Below are 23960 nucleotides of genomic sequence, written 5' to 3' on the forward strand. Positions count from 1 at the left end.
CTATTTACTATAGATAGGGAAGATACTAAGAGACTAAAGAAAGGAAGGATTCCATCCAAGTCGATTGGCAAACTAGTTAAGCTTTATTGGGATACTGATGGGAAGGGGCCTGCGCAGGTTCAAGGGCACCTGCATCACTGTCAAGTCCCCTGTACCACTTAAAAGCAGCTAAGCCACCAGCAGTGCTGCCATCTGTGCTCGTCACCAGCCAAAGTGCTTACGTAATCTTGTGAAATATTGCCCCCGTTCCCTCCTAAAAAGAAAGACAAACAAACACATGCCATTCTGGGTGCAGGCCTTGCACAGGTAACTGATCACACCTGCTCTGGTTTAAGATGGCAAGGATCACATCCAACCTAACAGAAACACAGTCTTACTGCTGGCTCTAAAGGTTAAATAAAAGTATTAAAAAAAAAAAAAAAAAAGCCCAAAATAGGTGTGCTTAGAATAGCCCTGGAGAGTGACAGATAGGTGGTGACACATCAATCCACAGGCAACTAACTGATAAAATGTTTTATTTCACTTTTGAGTTTTTACATTTTCCTGATTACTCTGTGTAAGGTGAAACTAGAATGTTTAAAAGACATACACGAATCTAGTACATCAGTAACTGGGGTTTTTTCTTTTTCTTTTTGCTATACTATTTTCACACCACGGTGTGCTTGCTAGTAAATATAACCACCACCGAAGCAAAACGTTAGGCAGATACTGGTAAGGAAAAAAAAAGAGCAAAGAGCTACCAGATTGCACAGACAGGCTTGGTTCCACACCCACTACCGCGTCGTCAAGCGCCAAGATTAACTGCAAATTTTTGTTCAGCTAGAAACAAGGGATTTTTTTTTTTTTGGTGTTTTTTTTTTTTATTTTTTTAAAATTTTTTATTGGTTTTAAATCAGTGCATGAATTCTTTTCTCATTTCAGCAGAGGACAAACGGACTCTACAGCTACATGGAATGTCAAGGTAGGGGGTGATACTGGGAATACGGGCCTGGCTGTTCTTGGTTCTCTCTATTGTAGTGTCCATGCAACTTCCCTGTGCTCTAGGGTCTTGTTTAGACATGTCTGAGAACTGAGCTGGATGAGTACACTGGGAGGATCTGGTGACAGGCACTAACAAGCATTATCAGGGCTGCTGCAATAGGGAGAAATCATGGATACTTAAAAATACTTTTTCGATTTGAGTCATGGACTGAAGGACAACTGTGCCGAGGACTAGAGAGGACGGGTGGCGGTGCGGGCAGGGCCCTCCTTCCCAGCACCCCAAGCAAGGCTTGCTCACCACTGTGCTCAGTGCCTCGCCCCTGTCTGACAGTAACGACAAACAAAGGCTTCCAAAAGGAAGCACACAAGGAAGCAGAAAGCTGTAAATTTAAAGAGAAAAAGAATCAAAGTCAGCAGTCAGGACGGAAAGAATGTTAAATCTCAAAATTCCCGCCCTCCAAGCTAGGAAGAACCCCAAGACTCTGAGTGCTCCTCGGGCGAGGACCATCTCCACAGAACATTAACCTTAAGGGAATTATCCAGCAAACTCATATGGCCATCAGAAGATATACCACTCTTTTTTTTCTCTCCTTTAGCTAGGGGGTAAACAGAAATAGCACTCTATTTCACAAGTTGCTAATCAGGAACACACTGCTATAGTAAAGGGGTTTAGTCACATATGTGTATGCGCATGGGACCTTTTTGTGGGTCACAGCCCAATTATCAGCCAAAGAACTTCACTTTCAGGTTTTGAGTTTCCTCAGAAGACATGCAGATATTTGTGGTCATGAACTTTTAAGTGGCAACAGCCCATACTGATCAAGGTCGATAAGCCCTCAACAGAGGCAGGTTTACCAAACTCGGCATACCAATGGTAAGCATCTCACCCTAAGTCGGGCATCCATAACAGAATCTCTACAACTTTCTGTACAACTTTACAACAGAATTGTCTTTTCAGCAACTATTTGGATATCAGATTAAACTTTCTAAAAAGTATACATAATTCAGGTCTATTTTTCCTACCAGTAAGAGCTTCTGCTAAGTTAAAAACCCCATAATCACAGTGTTAGTATTGTAAAAATAAACACACAATAATCCTTGTCAATGTTGATCAAGTCAAGATTTCAGAATGCCGTGGCATTTTTAGGGACCAGTTTGAGTTTTAGGTACAAATACCAGCTGTTTATCCCAGGGACCATTTTGCTAGGCTTAGGCTGTGAAAAATCGAAAGTCAACATTCGATTTTTTTGTTTTGTTTATCGCACAAAGGGCTATAATGTGGAGGATACAGAGTGAACCAGACAGATCACAAAGCATGACAACGTTAGTTCTCGCCCTCTCCAGCATCTCCTCATCTCCCTGGTTTTATGACGTCCATAGCTGCAAGAGAAAAGGAAACAGAAAGCTATAATAAAAGATAATTTTCATATTTTCTTCAGATGTGGCCCAGTATATTTTACTTCAACTACTAACTTTTTTTCCCATTTTCATTTTACATGTGTAGGTGTTTTGCCTGCATGTACTGTCTGTGCATCATTTATATGCCTACTGCCTTAGGAGGTCAAAAGAGGGCACGACGCCCCCTAGAACTGGACTACGGATGGTTGTGAGCTGCTATGTGAGTGCTGGGAACCTGGGTCCTATTTCCAGGCCCCTCACTCAAATTCCTCATACTACAGACAACGACTGCAAGGGCGTCGTGTCAGCTAAGATACAGGCTACCTTAACAATGTAAGCTGTACTCACAGTGTTTACAGACCCCCTCTTGAATCCTGGATAACAGTGGAATTACTAGGTGAACAGCCTCCAGAGTACTCAACACGTGAGATTGTCCCTGAGCAGCTGCATGATCAGGGTGCTGTCTTTGTAAGACTCTTCATTCAGTGTATCCAGTTCAGCAATTGCTTCATCAAATGCCTAAAACAAAGAGCTATTAGAAAGATCTGGACATTCTCAGCCTTAGTGCTACCCTTCCTGCAGGTAAAGAGGATGGGAACTGCCCTGATCTCCTCTCACATCTGCCAGCTGTTTCAAATGTTTAACACGTATAAAGCACCAACCAGCAATGATAAACAGTGTTACTGTTAGCACATTTAGTCTATAAGCTCACTCAAGTTTTTAAACTGCCAAAGTGGTTCTATTTTTCTTTAAAATAAAAAGGCCTGAACACAAAGGTCAAAGGGGAGAACAGCAAAGCTCACCTCACTAAGCTTGATTTATCTCAGGGGTTCAAGTTGTAGAAATCACTGCAGGTACCCTTTCCAAATTAAAGCTTCATGCATAGGAGAGAAAGCTCCCCAAAGAAGACCGGAAGTAATACAGCACAAACAAAATGGGATCTCAAGTCGGACAGTGGTGGCACATGCCTTTAATCCCAGTACTTAGGAGGCAGAGGCAGGTGGATCTCTGAGTTTGAGGCCAGCCTGGTCTACATAACAAGTTCCAGGACTGCCTCCAAAGCTACAGAGAAACCCTGTCTCAAAAAACAAAACAAAACAAAACAAAACACACACACACACACACACACACACACACACACACACAATGGGATCTCATTTCTTTCATTATGTCTTTCCTATCTTGGCACAAAGATGGCAATGCCAAAGCTTGTTGAGAACCACCACTTTACCTTGAAGGTTCTACCAAAGACCCCAATAGTAATCAGACAAAACAAAACAAAAGTTAACATATATCCACATAAAAGCACCAACTAACAGTTCTGTATTTATTTCCTAAAAACCCTACTCCCCAGAAATGTTTAAAAATCCAAGGCAGTGAGGACTGTTCATAAAATAGAAGGAAGTTCTTGGAAATAGCCTCACCGTTTTGGCGAGGCGCAGGCCTTTCAGGAGAGTTTAGAATCTCATAGTAGAAGACTGAGAATTCAGCGCCAGCCCAAGTCGAATCGGGTGTGGTGGGCTGCATTTCTTTCTTACTAATTTCAAATGCTTCTTGGTAAGCCTGCTGGGAGTTCGACACAGTGGCTAGGAAGAAGATAAAAAGGGTCAGCTTCTTGCATAGGCTGCATCACACATGGGATGCAGTACAAGTTACTTTAGTATACAAGGCTAAAGCAAATGAGCTATCAAAATAAAGGTCAATGTTTTCACTATTCAATTTAAATATTGTTAAATGTTTATGCTAAGCACTATATTAAATACTTTGGAAGAAAACAGACAATTATGGTGAAGTCTATTAAAGCAGCCAAGAAATACAGATACAGCCTTCATAAGACTAATTGTGGAAAATATAGTCTAGTGAAAAAAATGAGGTTTAAGGTCAGCAAAGGACCAAGCTCAAATTCTCAACTTAACTCACCCAGTATGTGGACTAGAGCAGCAAAAAGTCGGTATATATAACTGGTTTCTCTTATTGGAAAAATGTGAGACACCCAATTCAAAGTGCTAAGAGGATAATGCATCCCCAAATACTTGGCACACAGCAATCAATAAAGCAGCTAAATCACATCACTGTAGCCATATTCTGAAAGAAATGCATCCCTGTGGCAGTCTCACACAGCAGTCTTGCTCATATGTAGATACCTGAAACTAGAGAGTGCTGAAACCTATCAGATGTGCTCAAGGTAACTCCAGAGATTAACAGAACAGCTCTACCAAATACACTGTAACCACTGTAATGTAAGCTTGTACTCTGGGAAATCAGTACATAACTTGAACACAAGCAGTACCATGCTAGAAAGAGTTCAATCAAGTAAACCAATATGGCAACTAGGTAAGTAATAGGTGGCTAGCCCATACAGGGTAACTCGGGCAAAATTTCTCATATATCTTTGGAATTTTCCACCCTAGACGTCAGACTACAGTTGTAGTAACTAAAATAAAACTGGGTAAAGCAAAGTCATGGCCAAGGTGAACTGCTATATTTTCCAGTTTTTCCTATAAAAAGAGAACCATCAATTCTTAGGTAAGAGGTCACCAAATACAAACATACCAAACTAATACCTAATACCCTTCATATCTGTCTATTATATAAAGAGATTTGCTAATCCGTGACCCCATACATGACAGATCTGTGACATCTGAAATTCTCATTATTGTGATCATAGTATATATAGTAAAAATGGATTTCATTATGAAATATTAGCCCTCCTACTGACTTTTTTTTAAACTTTACTTACTTTGTTTATTGTCTCCAGATGCAACTTCAGAGAGAACATAAATAGTCTCCTTTCATTTTTAAGTAGAACACCTTGCTTTCTGGCTGTGTAGCATTGGGAATGAGATATTTGTCCAACAGCTCCTAAAAAGTGATTCACATTAAGAATTTTGAATTGCTTCTGAGATGTTAAAATTACATTTGAGATTCAAGATATGAACTACTACTACTGATTTTTCTGAAGACTAAAATAAAAAATGCTAACACAACAAAAGAGAAAAACCCAACCAATTTTCATTCAAGCTGCTAAATACTGTTTAGGCCAAGTCCTAGGAGCAGACCCTGCACTCTCGAGTTTATAAGCCACTCTGACACTGAGAGCTGGTTATAATGCAGCCGCTACAGTGGGATGCGATGTAAAAAGGACGGCACAGAGCCACACCGCTAACACAAATCTACATGGAAAGGACCGTCAACAAAAGCATCACTTTAGTATTAAAATAGGCGTGGGTGCATGCACACAAAACATGGGGAAAGCCTTGGAGGAGCCCATTAATAATAATGCTTCTCTGGATAATAACACTAGAAGGAACTTTTACTCTGTACTCGTGTCGCTTTCTTAAAAACAAACAAAAACCCCATTCACCTTGTATTACTTCTGTAATTGTGAGTGTGTGTGGGTCTTCCATTCTAGGAAGGAAAAAAAAAAACAAGCCAGCAATAGAACAAAACACCAAGACTAAGTTTAAAATTCATCTGACCAACCTGGGGAAGAAACCTTCTGACGCTTACTGATGTTTCCACACGACCCTGGAGAGACTTAGGACCCCAGCCTCAGAGTCCTTGGCTGTATAGTGGGGGAGGGGAAAGGAGACCAGCATGGCCACCTTCTAAGGCATTATAAGGACAAGCAAGGTAACGTACAATTTAGTGCTTAACACGCTGCTTGGCACGTAGTAAGCACTCAGAAAGTCTAGTTCTATTATTAATAACAAATTCCTTAAACATTTATGCTTACAACAAAAGTGGGTTCTGAAGGAGTCCAAGCTTCGTATACAGAGCAATATTTCGAAGAGTTGTTTTAGAATGTGGCATCCTGAAAAACTGGTTAAGAGGCAGTAAGTACCATGCTCTTCTTCACATTCTTTCAGATGCTCTTAAAAGCTGGTCTACATTTCAGGAATTATGGAACTCTTCTTGCCTTTGGAATGCATGCCATACTTCATCTGAATACCAGATGTACCTACATTCAGGAATTATTGCACCATTAACAAACCCCCAAACAACCGACAGGAAACAAGTTTAAAACCCATGAAACTCTTATCTTATACCAAGAATCTATAAAAAGAGAAGCTCAAGCAAAGCTCAGCTATCGAGGATTTCATGAATCATTCTCAGAGTATGCAAGAGGGCAGCTTTAAAATATTGTGCAGACAGAGGGTGTAACTCCTGTGGGTTAGGGGTGGAGGAGTGCTGCCTGACAGATGACAAGCTTTACACTGGTTTTCAAAAAGAAGATGTCAAAGGAAGTAATCTGGAGAGACAGACAGTAGGTAAGAAGGAAATCAGTACGTGTTAACTCCCTTTTCCCTTTAAAGCAGCCTTCAGTTTCCATAGAAAATAAATGTTCCCAGTGGGCTCCAGACATGAGGGAAAGAATATAATTATGAGTATTCTAGGACTAGGCAACCAATCCTCCCGTCCAACCCCAATGTATTAAGAAGGCTGTACCACCTGACCGTAGTGCATATAACACACAGAAGCCCCATACCACCTCTGATTTGGCTTTGGACTGTACACTGGCAGCTGGCAGATGTGCCTAATCTTCAATATCAAAGTTCTACACTTTGTGAGAGCATGACCAAGGAGAGGCTCAAGGGCCTTTACATTGACATCTCTTCCTTTCTAGACGACTCACTTCTGAGACTACTAAAGCAGCCTACTACTGAGTGCCCCTTTCTGATTATCCTCTCCATCTAACCTCAGTATCTAAAGAAACCCAAGGATGTTGATGAAATGCTCCTGTTTGTTGCAGATCTTTTTCAGAGAAGGAAAACATCTCAGAAAAGGTGAACTGATCAAGAAAGAGTGATGAAAATTACAGTACATCCTTTAGATAAATTACAAATGGTTTTCAGCTTTGGAGTATAGTGGAACACCTCCACTCTCTCCTAAGCTGTTTTTAGAGTTTGTATCTGGACTACTCGTGGAGCCCAGAGACAGACGTGAAAAGCAGAAGCGCTGCCCTCACCAATACGTCGTTGCAGATGTCCTGCAGTTCGGCCTCTATCTTCTCGCGGTACTCTTTGCCCATCTGCTGCTTCTTCTCATTCCTCTCTGTTTTCTGTTCAATGCTGGAGATGACACGCCAGGAAGAACGACGGGCACCTACCACATTCTTGTAGGCAACAGAGAGTAGATTTCTCTCTTCATTGGAGAGTTCATGTCCCTGTTCTGTTACAGCCTTCATAGCTGCAGCCATATCATCATAGCGCTCAGCCTGCTCAGCAAGTTTGGCTTTCTGTACCAGCTCGCTTTTGTCCATGGTCATTCCTATAACAGCAAGAGCACAGAGAAAGCAATGTCAGGCTTCTGACATTCTCAGAAGAGCGCCCTCCAATGCCATCAAGAACGTGGACATGTACTGAATATCTACAGAATCAGGACTGGGCTGAGGCCTTTAAATCATTTTGGTCAATTGTTACCAACAATCCTACATGGTAGGAATATTCCCAATAATCCTTCCACCTTCTTAGAAAACACAACAATTAAAGAAAATGATGTATCCAAAACAGCAGAGCAAGTAGAACATAGTGACGTCAAGGCTTCCTAGCTGGCCTGTCCAATTCTAGAGCTTGTTCATCCTTCCCGATATACAGAAACTACTTAAAAATACTTGCTTATGTGTACGTGCACATTGGAGCACACACATGGGCATGTGTGGGGAGGAAGGACAACTGTCAGAGCTGGTTCTCTCCCTGCACCATGTGGGTTTCGGGTTTCAGGGACTGAACTTGGGTCATCAAGTTCGGCAGCAATCTCCTTTTCTTGCCAAAACCATCTTGACAGTCCCCCTGCGCCCTGAAACAATTGTTTTTAAGTTATGCTACATACAGGTTCTTTAACTTTTTAAAAGCGATCTTAATTTGGGGTTGGAGAGATGGCTCAGAGATTAAGAGCACTCACTTCCACCTGCTATTCCAAAGAACCTGTATTTAATTCCCAACATCTACATGGCAGTTCAAAACTGCCTGTGTCTCCAGTTCTATGGGATCGAGCACCCCACCCCACTTCTGGTCTCTGAAAGCACTGGCATGCATGCGCTCCACAAGCATACATATAGACACAACACCCATACACATAAAATTTTATTTTTTTTAATTTTTTAATTTTTTTTATTTTTTGGTTTTTCGAGACAGGGTTTCTCTGCAGCTTTTTTAGAGCCTGGCCTGGAACTAGCTCTTGTAGACCAGGCTGGCCTCGAACTCACAGAGATCCACCTGCCTCTGCCTCCCGAGTGCTGGGATTAAAGGCGTGCACCACCACCGCCCGGCTAAAATTTTATTTTTAAAAAGCAGCCTTAGCTCAATACCCAGTAATACAGAAGCCTCTTCTCACTGTTCACTTCCCAGCATACCACAGCAGCTAAGAGTCAAACAGCAAGTGCTTCTGCTGATGAGATGTCAGCAGAAATGAGAGTTCTCCAGGCCCAAACAGTGAACACACTAAGTACAGGTCCCTAGATCCTCTTCGTTACAGCAGTCACCTAAAAGTCCATGGATAGTCCTCAAAGGGTGATCTTCTACTAGCCCAAGTTCCCGAGCGACTCTGCTACACTGCACATGCAGTACAAAAAAGAACTTTTGGGAGGAAAGATGGCTAGTCAGTTCAGAGCACCGGCTGCTCTTCTAGATGACTTGGGTTTAATTCCCAGCACACACACAGTAGCTCACAACCATCTATCTACAACTCTAATTCCAAGGGCTACAATGCCCTCTGAGGGAAACAGGCACACATAAGTGGTGCACAGATAGATACACATGCAGGTATACATACACACCTAAATACATAAAAATAAATAAATCTGAAATCAAATGGAGCCATTCTTGGTTTGGGACTATTTCAAGATTCTTTGACATTGTCACAGAGTTCTTTGAGATTTAAAACCATCATGTTACCTTAGACTAAATGTATGTCTTTAAAAAGAAAACTGATACTCATTTATCTATCAGTTTCTAAAACTTTCAATTATACATACAAAGAAACAGGAAAACACATTAAAATAAAGGTCCCAATGCCTGTTGCTTATGTAACTCTAGACTTATATAACATGGATTTTAGAGCAGCTAGGCCAATTTCAACAGGAAATGGGTTACACAACATCTAGTAGTTTGGAGGAAAGCACAGACAAGGAAAAATGAAACAGTTCCTCTTTCTCCATCGATAGTGACATCCACCATTACCTCTAGCTAGTTCACATCTCTGATATCAGGCCCATCCTCTGAAGTTCCTTCCCAGTAAAGACACTTCCTAATTAAAAGTTTCCACAGTCCCTTGCCATGGCCAGTCGAAACAGTGAAAAGAGTAGCAACTGACAGCAGGCCTCTCTTCTCACAACATGTCCTTCATCAAAACAGCTATCTTCATGTCTGCTTTTTTGTCTTCTCACTAGGCCACGGCTCTCCTTCACACGGCTCCTACATCAACCTTCCCAAGATGCTCCAATAGCCACTGACCACTAGAAAATGTAATTTAGTGACACCTTTTGAAACCATGATATTTTGAATATTTAAAAATGTTAGTTTCACTTGTCTTTTGGTACCTATCTTTTTAAAGCTGGTTGGGCTTGAACTCAGGACTTCATGTGTCTTCCACTCCAGCAAAGTCCCCTTTAGTTAATTCATCACTTGAGTCTAAACCTTTCAAAGTCTTTCAGAACATGGCCTGTGAGGTTTTCTGATCCACTGATCTTCAACAGGTATCTTGTCTCAGGTACACATTCCCAAATACCCTGTAAGCACCTTGCTCAAACACGCAGGTCTCTTCGTCTAGACTGCTCTGCTGGATATTTTGCTTCCTGCCTATACAAACTCTATTCACCTGTCTAGGGCTACAGAGTCCATGCTGGTCTACGATACAGGACTCTCAATACACATGGAACCTGCTACATAGTAGCCTCGATTCTTTATGTTGGTCTATGGTAGACTACTTGGTTTCCCCACACATTATTCTCAAAGGAAGGATTCACATGTAATGCCTCAACTGCTCAAGTAAGCATCTGTTAAGGTTTTGAACACACATGACTGGGAGAACAAAGAACACACAGGAAGACAACAAGCACCATATGTCAAAGCACATTTTGCTATCGCACAGAAAAGGATCCTGTTAAACTCAAGCCTTACAGTTTACAAAGCAGACAATGGAATCTCCCTTGGTAGAGCTGCTGTGAACACCAGGAATAGGGCATTAAAGAACAACAGATATGAGATCTTTCTTAGAAATACATGCTGCACAAACAAATCTGAAGATCCTTAGTTCTTCGCAAGTGTCCATATATCATTTTTTTTAACCCAGAGTGTGAGCTTTTAAAAACTTTTAAAAAAAAATACATAATTTCAAAAAATGTTAAGAGTGTTAGCTCAGTGAAGGAATTCCTGCTTTGTGTGTACTAGGCCTTGAGTTCAATCCCCAGTATCAAAACGATAAACAAACAAACAAACAAACAAACAAACAAAAAAACCAGGAAAGAGGAAGTGAGTCTGGGTTGAACTTTGCACAGAAAGTAATTATATGTTAACATGAGACTCATTCTCTCAGTGAGTTCAAAATGGACATACTTGTTAACAGTGATGTTTTAGCAATTGCCAATCAGACTTTTCCGCAATTAGTAGGCAGTGGCAGCTTATCGGAAGGGCATGCATTTCTTCTGAGACTTTCAATGAGGGTCACAGCCTTTATTTGCTTTCTACCAGGACAGACGGCTCCCCAGAGGCCATTCTAGACTGGCAGTGAGCCAGTGCACTGACATGCATGAGAACAGAAGTTCTCAGAACACCCACAGGGTAACGATGGGTGTCAATCTGTCTGTTCTAGGCCACTGGAATCATCAAGATACAGGACTGGCAGGCATTTGCTAATAAATGTAACAAAATGCTTAGTGACATATTGGAAACAATTCAAATATCCAACAGTAGAGAGATGCTTAATAAAGAACAGCCAACAGTACAGACTGCAGGAGCCTCACAAGAAAGCTTTACAGAAAGATAAATTTAAGATGTTCAGGGCTGTGCATGAAGGGGTACACAGTACTTTCCTAAAATGTTCCTAAAGAGCATACACACAAGATTAGAAAAGTCAACACAAAATGGCTAAAAGTAGTCGGGCAGTGGTAGTACATACCTAGCACTTGGAAGGCAGAGTCAGGGAGATCTCTGTGAGTTCAAGGCCAGCCTGGATGCAAGTTCTAGGACAGTCAGAGCTGTTACCCTGAGAAACCCTGTCTCAAAACACCAAAAGAAAAAAGGAGGGGAGGGTTGCGCTAAGGGTAGTAATTTCAGTGTTATCTCTAGGTGGCAAATTTTTATAATCCTTATTTTTAAAATTGACTTTTCTTTCTTTTGGAGACAGGGTCTGAAACTCAGAATGTGTTTCAGCTTCCCAAGTGCTCACATTACAGATGTGTGCCAACATACCTGACTATCCCCTACTTTTAAAATCATTTTATTCCATGTCTCAGTCACAACACAGACAGACCAGATGAGGCCCAGGACCTGGAACTCTAAAACCCGTCCATTCCCACTGCTGAGGGTTGAGGTGCCTATGGTCTGCTTGTTTCTACACAGTCATCCTAAGAACACAGCCTGTGATAGGCACTAGGGGAAGAGCCTATTTTGTCTTATAATAAAAAGCGTTAAAAAAAAACCAAGCTACTGGGAGTGGTGGTTGTAAAGCAGATGTTTAGCACACTTCTTACTCTTTCAGAGGACTTCGCTTGGGTTACCCTATCCAGTGGGATTAGATACTGTCTTCTAACCTCTGTAGGCAAACCCCCAACTCCATAATTTTCTGAAGAAAAAACAGTATTGGGGAAATCCAGAGACTTGGCACACTGGCCAAGTCATTACTTGCAACCCTCGTTGGTGTTTTCAGACAGGTTCTCACCAAGTAACCCCAGGGTAGCCTGGAATTCTACATCCTCCTGCCCATCTTCCCAGTGCTGAGATCACAAGAACATTTCAAAATGCAATACTAAAGTGACTACAAAAGAAGTGCTAACTCAGCTAACCAATGCTCCAAGAGTACATGTGAGCCAATCTCATTCCTCTGGCTAATGCTTTTCCTAAGGGACATTTTCTAGTTAGAGGTCAGTCAAAATTTAGAAGTCATTTCAGACTGGTCAAGCAAACAGACGATCACTACACTCATCTATATATTCTTTTAAAAAGTTACTACAAAGAAAAGTTGAATATGGGAACCAGCTTTTAGAAGCATTAACAATATTTTCAAAAAAAAAAAGAGAACACTTTCAATTGTAAAAGAGTAAGTTTGACAAGTGGTGCTGGCATAACTAGATATCAATATGTAGAAGAATTAAAATAGACCCATATCTATCACCATGCACAAAACTCAAGTCCAAATGGATCAAAGACCTCAACATAAAGCCAGCCACAAGAACTCAAGAAATTGGACACCAAAAGATCACATAATCCAATAAAAAAAAAAAAAAATGGAGTACAGACCTAAACAGAGAACTCTCAACAGAGGAATCTGAAATGGCTGAAAGACACTTAAGAAAATGTTCAACATCCTTAGTCATTAGAGAAATGCAAATCAAAACAACTCTGAGATTCCATCTTATACCTGTAAGAATAGCCAAGATCAAAAACACTGATGACAACTTATGCTGGAGAGGTTGTGGGGAAAAGGGAACACTTCTGCATTGCTGGTGGGAATGCAAACTGGTACAACCCCTTTGGATGTCAGTGTGGTGATTTCTCAGAAAATTCTTCCTCAAGACCCAGTAATACCACTTTTGGGTATATATCCAAAGGATGCTCAATTGTGCCACAAGGACATGTGCTCAACTATGTTCACAGCAGCTTTGTTTGTCATAGCCAGAACCTGGAAACAACCTAAATGCCCCTCAACTGAAGAATGATAAGGAAAATGTGGTCCATTTACACAATAGAGTACTGCACAGCAGGAAAAAAAATGACATTTTGAATTTTGCAGGAAAATGGATGGTGCTAGAAAACATTATTTTGAGTGAGGTAACTCAGACACAAAAAGACAATTATCACATGTACTCACACATAGGTGGTTTTTAAACATAAAGCAAAGAAAACCAGCCTACAAACCACAATCCCAGAGAACTCAGACAACAATGAGGACACTAAGAGAGACTTACATAGATTTAATCTACATGGGAAGTAGAAAGTATAAAAAGACAAGATCTCCTGAGTAAATTGGGAGCATGGGGATCTTAGGGGAGTATTGAATGGGGGAAGGGGAGATTCAGGGAGGGGAGCAGAGAAAAATGTAGAGCTCAATAAATATCAATTAAAAAAAGAGTAAGTTTGAGTGTGATAACTTGTTAAAAATTTAAAATGTAAGCCAGGTGGTGGTGAAATACGCCTTTAATTCAGCACTTGGGAGGTAGAGGCAGGTAGATAGATCTCTGCGAGTTAAGAGGCCAGCTTCATCTATAGAGTGAGTTCCAGGCTATCCAGGACTGTTTCACAGAGAAACTCTGTGTCAAAAAACAAAACAAACAAATATTTTAAAATGTGGATCCATTATCTACATGTCAAGAACCACCTGACTTTGTAGAAAACATGGTTCTCTTTTCAGGAAAGCCCTACATAAAACCAATAGGAAACTATATAAAGCAATGAAGTGATTTCCTCACACTCTAATACCTGTTTCTGCAGTGTTAAAAGTAAACATTAACAGCAGACAAAGAGGATAATACACACCAGATGCTTAGACAGTGCTCAGAGTGAAGGTTCACGGACAAGTAATTCTGACTCTTAAGATACTTCACAAAACAAAATGCTAGAGTTCAGAGTTGGATCACCTGCAGAAGTAACCAGTATGTCCAAGAATTCTTCAGAAAATTCACTCAGAGGAGTTGAAAAGAACTCCCAGCAGAGTGCCCCATACTCAAGCTAAACTATGACAAAACACAAGGCAGCACATCCGAATCTCCTTGGAAAGTCAACCAACTACACTCAGAGGGAAAAGGATGAAGTGATGTGAATTCTGGAACTGGGGTGAAGGCTGAGAAGCTAGAGCACATACTGCTCTCAGAAGCAATCAGTTGTACTTCCAGAATACATTTCTGGAGCTCACTCACAGCTGCCTGCCTGTCACTCCAACTCCAGGGACCCGATGCGTATCACAAGAACACACACACACACACACACACACACACACACACACACACACACACACACACACGACAGACAGATAATCTTTTTAAAAAGATGGTGTCCTAGCTCCTTTTATGAGATGGTGGGGAAGATGGTGGAGCTCCAGGCTGAGTGTGACTGGGTGGGGCTGCACCAACCGCAGCAGCCCCAGCACCATAAAGCAGATCACAGCTGAAGAAAAGCGATCACGCCAAGCTACCTATCCTGGGAGGAGACGTTGGGGTCAGCTGGTGGGTAGTGCTATCCTGAAACAAATGAAGCACTTCTGGCTCTCAAAGGAAACTACTCATGAACACACCTCCTCCAAAATGTCTCTGTGCCATTCCACACACAAAATGTAGTTTTGTAAAACTTTAATTTCATTCAAACATGTACAGAGTATTTGCTGGAAACAGAAACAGCATATCTATAACACAAGAGTTCTATGTTCAGCAAACACCGATTGTGAAGAAAAAACAAAATCCCTTCCTTCTTCCACAGCAGTTGTGGAGTTTTGTTGTTTGTTTGAGATGGTCTCAGGTAGCCCAAGCTGATCCCAAACTCCCTATGAAACTATCATAATGACCTTGAACTGAATTTCTGTACTCCTGCCTCCTATGACCTTAGTGTTGGGATTACAAGCATGCCCAGGCCCCATCTTTCACATAGGTTTTCAATTATCTTTACTAATTATGCCCAACGAACCAATACTTAACTTAAAAACCACCAGTGTTGAAACACTGTCTTGAAAAACAAGCAACACACACACACACACACACACACACACCAAACCCAACCAAGAAACCCCACCAGTGATAAGCAGTGTGTCCTAGTGTGAATAAATAACATGCACAACAATAAACTAATCTGCTGCTATAAGTGATCAATCCAAAGACATGCCAATTCTGATTGATAAAGGTGCCCAATACTGACCCTATGAACAGACTTCAAAGGCTACCCCACCATTATAATGAAGCCACTCAATGCAATTCACCAATTTATCTTTCCAGACACACCTGCACATCCATATTAACACCTGCTGTTTTACAAAACCTAGGCAACATTCAGCCGAGGTATCCATCTACTAAGCATATTTACATGAAATGAATTTTACTCTGCTGTGAAGAAAATAAGAAAAGTCACAGGAAAATGGATGAAACTGCAAACTATCACATTAAGTGAGGGAACCCAGGCCCAGACTCCAGCTCTGGTCTTGGATTTGTGTGTTTAAGTGTCTGTGGAAGTCAGAAAGCTAGGAGGACCATGAGAGTGGAAGGGAAGAGAGCCCAAGGGAGGAAGGGGACAAAGGTGGAACTACTGAGGGTGGAAAGGTTTGGGAGAAATTGGAGAGAATTTTAAACTGAATAAACTTTTTCTCCTCTGCTGCTTTTGGTCAGATATTTTACCACAGCAACAGAAACAACAGGAGCAAAATCACTTTCCCATTAGATTCAAGGGCATGGATTCCACAGGAATCCAAAGCCCACTGCTAAAAGGAGGTTCTAGACCCTGGGGGGAAGCTACTACTATTGTTTTATTAAGCAGACATGCTGTCAAACTGCCTTCTACATATCTATGCTTATACCAATAGATTAGTATTCATCTCAACCTTGGTCGGAAACGCTTCTTTTGCAGTAGACAGTGGATAATGCAGACTTGCAACTGGTCAAAGTGCTGAAAATAAGTGATTACTGCCCGATTGGGAACACTGCAGGCATCTGAAGACTGTGCGAGCCAGAGGACATGAAGAAAGGCTGAGAATTTGTCTTCTAGACATGATGTGGTTGTTGCACTCATGATCCCCATCAGCTGTGGTTACCTGAACAAGACAGGGCCTGTTAACATTCTAGAATGGATGGGGGCAAGGCAAATGAGGCCCCACATCTAGTTGAGGATCTATTGGCAGTGAATAACTGTTGGCATGGGGGAGTCATTTTGCTTCAGGGGTGTAGCCACTGGTTAAAAGTCATCTCTGAACCAGTAAATGACACACATCCATGGGGAGGGGAGCTCCTTATTAGGAGATGTTGTATGATACCTATAGAACTTTGCACAATGTTCAAGCACTTGAATTACACATAATGAGAACTCAAACTTTTTGGCTTACGGTAGTCATTTATTTATTTTAACTGTTCAAAAATAAATACCCCAACTCCATTTAACTCGATTTGAAAGCACATGAAAGCAAACATGGTGATAATCCAGAGCAAGTAACTGCTCCAGGTTCTGGAGTCCTATTTCATACTCCCGCTTCGATGCTTCTAATGTTATCTGTAGGAATCAGAGGTAATAAACAGTATTCCCCATTGCTAAATAATTTTAAAGGTATAAATCATCTATAGCCATACTACCCTAAACATACCCAGTCATTTAAAAGGAATACATTTAATTCACGATTAACTTGTTAGGAGTCTGCAAGCACGCAAGTCAATGGCAATGACAACATATTCCACACAGAAATTAATGGTCAATGAGTAAGGGACACTCAATATGCACCTCATTTCTCTTAAATCTAAAGAGAACAACTCTTTAAGGATTTAAAAAGGATAGCATGTGTTAATTACTTATGCTTATTTCTAGAATATGACTCTCAGAGATTATTGTAAACACCTTTATTGGCACCTACAGTGGGCTGTAAGCTTAAGTTAGGAATCCAGACTATTAATTATCCCATGTCCACCACACTAAATCTCAAGCCACTCAATCATTGATGAATTTTAAAAAAGTGAACAAGCTGTTATTTTCCATGTGGACAGAAGCAGGCAGGTCACACTGACCTATAAAATACAGACCACATCATATACAGTCTACTTTAGACTACTTTTTTTGGTTGCTTTCGGTCTCACTCTGTAACTTAAATTAGCTGGGAACTCACTATTCAGCCTAGCCTGGCCTCAAACTCTTGGCAATTCTGTTGCTTCAACCTCTTGAATGCTGGGGTTACGAGGTGTGAACAACCATATCCAGCTGGACTTTTCAAAGTACCACCTCACCTCAAATCAAGACACAGCACTAGGCTTTTTGATTACTAATTTTTCAGCTACCAAGCATACTTAAGAGATTCAAACTGGGGGCTGGAGACATGGCTCAGCGATTAACAACACTGACTGTTCTTCCACAGGGCATGGGTTCAATGCCCAGAACCCACATGGAAGCTCCCAATTCTCTGTAGTTCAGTTCCAGTGAATATGACACCTTTACACAGACATACAGGCAAAACACCAATGCACATAAAATAAAAATAATTAAAAGAGAGATTCAAACTGGACTCCAACAAGTCCATAAAATATTTTCAAACAATATCCATACAAAGGTATCAGGCACCTATAAAAAACCCAGAACAGCTAAAAGGCTAAGTAACAACACTATCATTTATGGTCTGCTGAATGGATAAAGCCCTTAGGAATTTGTATCAATTCATACAATACTAGATACCTATGAGAAAGGTGGCACCATCTCCTTTTACACATGTAAAGAGTAACTTACTCAGGGTCACACAGCCTAGCTATTCATGGCAGAGCTGGGAATCTACCTCAATATGTATGTATGGAAATCACAGGTCAATTTTTTGAGTGTCACTCTGCAGGAGCTATCCTTGGGGGCTGGGTTTTTTGTATTTGAGTCAGATCTCTCTCTGACCAGCCACAGAGCCCCGGGCATTCTTGTTTCCACATTCCCAGAACTGGGATTATAGATGCACAACACATGTTTTCCTGTGGGTGCTGAGGACCAAACACAGACCCTTATGCTTGCATAGTAAACATTTACCAACAAAGCTGTCTCCTGAGTCTGCAATATTAATTTAAAAAGTTGCTGACATTTCTTTTGTATGCACATGGAAGTCAGAAGACAATTTGAGGGAGTTGGTTCTCTCCTTCACTATGTGGGTACCAGGATCTCAGGTTTGGTGGCAAACACCTTTAACAGCTAAGCCATTTCACCAGCCCCTCAACATTAATTCTGAAGTTAAATGTTTCTTTCTAAGATAAGGTATGATTCCCAACACTTAGATGTATAACTGAATTGTGATGAAGAAATAATTTAAGTGTTACAGTCGTCATACTCATGTCACATGAGCTCTAGTGTTAAGGCTCTCCCCATGGCGACAGACAGCAGCAGACCAGGCTTATAGCTACTTTCATTTGGCTTTTCATCTGTTTGTCATGGCCATTCAGAAATAACTCTTCTAGATGAGTCTTTAAGGAAAACAATGAAATAAACAACCACAATAGGAAAACTTACATAATCAAGAACTGGCCAGAACTTGAAGGGGAAAAAAATTTACCTACAATCTCCAGAACAGCTTGCTTTTGTGAGGCCGCCACTCACTTTCATCTCATTACAAGTACCAGAAACATCTAACTGTCCTTCAGAAAGCAGCCTTGTAAGCTGCTTTTAGCAGACATATCACAGAACAGAAAAGTACTTTAAATCCATATCTCTTCAACGTTCTCCTTAGGAAAATCCCCTCTGAGTCTACCTCCAACTGTTTCTCATTATGAAACACCGATCTACTACAATCCTTTTCATGTAGTGAAGACAGATCTAAAGTTAAAGAGTCATTATGTAACTATATTCTCCTGGCCTCTAGAGTGAACTCTCATCTCCTTAGGTAAATGGATAAAGCAGGGATCCTCTTATTTATTTTTTAAGTCAGAGTCTTGCTGTGTAGCTCTAGATATCCTGAAACTCACTATGTAGACCACACTGTCCTCAAACTCATAAAGATCAGCCTGTCCCTGCCTCCCAAGTGCTGAGATTAAAGGCAAGTCATGCTGGGGCAACCAAGCATCTTTAAACTTCTGTTTACAAAGAAGTTATAGTTTCTAGGGTTCCTTGCTGACATAACTGCTTTTGCCTGATGCCACTGAAAGAGCAGGGAGCAGTTTTTATAGATGCAGTAACTTAGTAGCTTCTCCCTACTTACAGGAAGAGATAGACTCTCTTTTTCTTCTCCTAGACAAAATAAGAACCTAGATTACTACAAAGTGGTATAAGTAACACTAAATGATAGCTATAGCTAAAATATAGTAAACCAGACCCTAGGGTGATTTTCTGTAGAGTACCCAAACACTGGACTCTTCAGCAGCTTTCACCAGCAATATTGCCCTACATGAGAACAGCATTGCATACGCCTTTAAGAACAGATGAAATTACAGCTTCAACACATTAACAGGATGCAGGTACAAAAAAGTAAGGTGGTCATGGAATACATGTTGTTCAAATCATTACCTAGAGTCAAACGACCTAGGCGTAACTCCTGATTTTAGTGGTTAATTCTGTGCTACATGTATGTGTCTCCTTGAAAAAAGTTCTAATTTCTCCACTTCAGTTTCCTCATCTATACAATGAAGCTAACAGTACTTACCTTTCATTGGCTGAAGACTAAATAATGCTTAAAGTGCTTTATGACGAAGCCTGGCACATACAAAGTGCTACAAGTGGGGATAGTGTGATCAGACCATTTAACCTGATGATCCTTAGAAGCTATCGACTAAGTCACAACGGGTAGATTTTGTACTTGTCTATAGGCACATATGCAATACCTAATCTAAATGTAGACTCATGTATATGCACAGTCAAAAATCTGATAACTCTAAAAGATAAAGGCTGATCAATGGCCACTATGTTACATAGGTGTTGCAAGTTCAGCTGTGCTGTGCACTGTACCCTGACTACACTAACATGTACCCTGTGTGCTGTGTTTCTCAATGGGCTAAAAGAAAAGACTTTATTTTTCACCACAAAGAAATCATGTCTGGCAGGGCGATTGTGGTGCACACCTTTAATACCAGCACTCGGGAGGCAGAGGCAGGTGGGTCTGAGTGAGTTCAAGGCTAGCCTAGTCTACAGAGTGAGTTTCAGGACAGTCAGGGCTGTTACAGGGGAACCCTGTCTTGAAAAATTAAAAACAAAAATCATATCTGAGGAGATAGGCTATTTAAACATTACATAATATATACATATATTTAAACATCACAGTAATCACAGTATATATCCATTCATGTTCAATTTATTTTTATTAATTTTACTTGTATTAAGAAATAAACATCCCAGGAACTGATCTGAATTCAGTCTGCCACCACACATCCAAACTTTGTATTGCCAGCCCAGTACAGAGGAGCACACCTGTAACCCCAGCTCCTGAGGCAGAGAGAAGACTGAAGCAGTGAGCTTGAGACTAGACCGGGTTGCTTAACACAGAGGTGGGGAAGAGGAAACATTTGTACAGTACAGATGAGAAAAACTGGATCTGCTATATGTAAAGTTATATAATGCATCATTTTTTAATAGCAAGTGGACAAAACAAGATTGTGTCTTATCAGAAAGGGAGAAAGAAGTGAACTCAACCATTAAAATGCAACAAAACCAAAGGCTTACATTTAACAACTTAAGAGTTTACAAAGGGTCTCAGACAACTGTGGAGATAGGGAAGCTAAGAACCAGAGATGATTACTGCTAGAAAACAGTACAGGGAAAGAACAGAATCAAATTTACCAAACATCAACTTCAGCGCTGTTTTTGGATCCACAGCCAAGTGGGAAAAAAAACGCACTTTTTGCAGCAGCCCAAATCTCTGGAGACTCTGCCTAGGGAACAAGCATCATGGGAATGTGCTCGGCCTGGTTTCACACAGGCTGCCTCCCTGATCCATACAGCTCCAAGTCTAAAATGGCTTCAATACAGCACAAGCACTGCATGATGGGAAATGCACAGAAGATAACAGGGTAAGAGCCATACTCCAGGGGCTGACAGTCCATAAATACTTGCCACAGATGAGAGAGGATATTCAATCTGAAAATAGGTATGTGGCTTAGGCCAAATCACCTCATTTCTCATAAAGACTTCATTTGTAGGGTGGTTTCTCATCTTGTTTGAAGGCAGAAGTAGGAAAAATAATTTAGCAATTGGTACTGGATTTTCAGTCTTCCATTTCTAAGGTCATGCTTAAAATTCTAACTTGGGTGGGGAAAAAATAACCAATATTCTCCAGCTATATGCTACTAAAAACATTGATTTAAAAAAAATAAAAAAAAAAAAAACTAAGAAATGAGGCTAGCTGGGTGGAGGCAGTCAAAAAGAAATCCACCAAGAGCCAAATATTTGTATAATTTCTCAGCAGCTAAATGTAAAACGCTGAGTAACCACGTGTTCAGTCCTATACACTGTAGGTGTGCGGTTTCACAGAAACACCTGAGATACAGTAAGAAATATAATTTTCATATTCTCTAAGGGTTGCACCTTTCAGCATTGGCCCGTGATAACACAGACTCATAGCATCTTGCAGATTCCACCTCCCACACCAGACATGTAAAATCAGGGGTCGAATGCTATCTGCTCTTACCAGAGAGAATGTACTGAAGGCAAGGACAAGCCTTATTTTTACAGAGAGGTTGGCAAATGCTCATAAACGCTGCCACCTTTGGAATCCTCCCTGCACGCAAGTTCTCCATTTGCAATAGACCCAGATGCGCTCATCTTGGAAAGAGAAGGGTCCACATCCTGCCCACTCCTTCCCCACCAACAGAAAAATTTCAAATAGTAAGAGACAAAACCAACAAACAAAAATGTATGGAGGAACTCGGGGCGCAGACCCACGAGGTTATGGCAGTAAAATGACGACAAACAGCATGAGAAGCCTCAATTCTCAACCTGATCTTCCCCCGCCCCACTGGGAATCCAGTTTGAATCAGTAAAACGATTCGGACAATTCCATTTCTAGATTCAAACCTCAACCCTGCTGTCAGAGAATCTCGGGTCCAGCAGGGTTTTCCACACCAGCGATGATGAAACAGCTTTACTGCAAAGTGGGAGAGGGATTCGCCCCAGCTGTCGCCAAGGTTAAACCCTTACTCATCCAGGGGAGCGCAGCAGGGGCGTCGCAGCTCGGGGGAACTCGCTCGCCTTCGACTACATTGCAGTTTTTGAAAGCCACAAAGGAGCGAGGTTGACAGGCCCAGAGGGATGGCTCAGGGCCGTAGGGGAGCAGGCAGGGGCGGCGCCGAGCAGAGGACCTGCCGAGGGGAGTCCGCAGCCCAGCCGTGCCCAGCCGTGCCCGGCCGCACCCCGTGCGGCCCTCCGAGAGAGAAGCCCGGGCTTCCCGCGGAGGCGCAGGCCTGGCCGGAAGCGGGGAGGGGCGGTGGCGAGACGGGCCGCGGCCGCCGCCCGAGAAGGGGCTTCGCGCTGGGGCCCCTGGGAGCCGCGCCGCACTCACCGTGGAGGGCTGTAGAGAGCAAAGGCTCTTCCGGGAAGCTCGGAGGGCGGCGACTACGTCTTTCCCAGGCCCACTCCTCAGGCGGTGGTGGCGGCAGCGGCGGTGGCGGCGACCGTAGCTGCAGTGGCAGTGGCGGCGGCGGCGGCGGCTACCCGGCTCCGGAATCGGCGGCGGCGGTGGCGGCAGCTGCACTTCCGCTCCGGCCACCACTTCCGCTCTAGCCCAAGTCCCGCCCCACCCTGAGTCGGCTCTTCATTGGGTGAGCGAGGCACGGGGTTGCCTCGTCCTCCCGAGAAGGGCGGTGATAGCCGGGAGGAGGGGAAGTCACGGAGGGCCTAGAGGGAGCGGTCGTGGGAGGGCGCAGGGCCTGGGTGGAAGCGAGGAGGGGGCGGACGCAGGGAAAGGAAGTGGGGTGGGGGAGCAGGAAGAGGAGGAAGAAGAGAGGGCGGAGCTGAGATGACCGCCCCTGGGCTGCGATGTGTGAGAACAGGGCGAGCTCCAGGACGGATGGTTCTGAAGCTTGGAGCATTTTTGGTCCAGGTTCGGGGTCATAAGTTTCCACCCCACCCTGAAAATAATCCTCGCGGGATCGGAGTCTCTAGCAGTTCTATTAGCTGTGAGCTAAGGGATTGCTTGTAACCGAAGGAGAACAGAAATGGCTCAGCCCTACATTTTCAGTTAATTCATATTTTCGGTTCAAAAGGTACTTACTGTTCCTTCCCTAGACCGAGGAAGCTACATCAAGTGTTAGGAACAGAACATCCTCAAGGTTTTAAGAAAAACAACCCGTGTACATCCTTTCTTCGTTGAAATTCCCTGGTCCCCAAATACCATTTATAAGAAAGCCTCAAAGGCAGAACTCCGGGCCTCCCTAGACGGTTTCGCCCAATACCTGAATGTATTAATTCTCCAGTCAAGTCTGTTGACTCTTAAACCTAGCCCTTCAAAATAACTCTATCAGCACTCTTCGCTTTCTGTGTGGCAGCTTTCTGAATGCTGGAGAATACAGCAAGGGCCAAGACAGACGCTCGCCCTGTTGTCTTGAAGCTTACAATCTCTAGGAGAAAGAACAAAAAGGCTTTTGTCATTTCTCCCTTACTTAACTTAATGATAGACTTCTAATTCACCGCTTGCCTCTGAGCCCTGCCCCCATCAAGTACCAAGTGATCTTTTTCCAATGTCATTCTAAGTGTGTCCGGAACTGTAGGCTCAAACCTATAGTTCCATGAGTGTGACAG

At 42.2% G+C, this 23960-nt stretch overlaps 1 protein-coding gene across 1 annotated transcript; it reads right to left on the minus strand.

The window, feature by feature from the left end:
• Positions 1 to 498: 498 nt before the first annotated feature.
• Ywhab (tyrosine 3-monooxygenase/tryptophan 5-monooxygenase activation protein beta) lies at positions 499 to 22943 on the minus strand. Its single transcript, XM_038331128.2, is given in 8 exon segments — positions 499 to 2361; positions 2802 to 2898; positions 3804 to 3822; positions 3824 to 3965; positions 5120 to 5157; positions 5159 to 5241; positions 7349 to 7650; positions 22723 to 22943. Coding segments are annotated over 7 exon segments (708 nt in total). The 5' UTR covers positions 7649 to 7650; positions 22723 to 22943; the 3' UTR covers positions 499 to 2332.
• Positions 22944 to 23960: the final 1017 nt, after the last annotated feature.

Source organism: Arvicola amphibius, chromosome 5 (genome assembly GCF_903992535.2).
Source record: "Arvicola amphibius chromosome 5, mArvAmp1.2, whole genome shotgun sequence".
NCBI classification, from domain to species: domain Eukaryota; kingdom Metazoa; phylum Chordata; class Mammalia; order Rodentia; family Cricetidae; genus Arvicola; species Arvicola amphibius.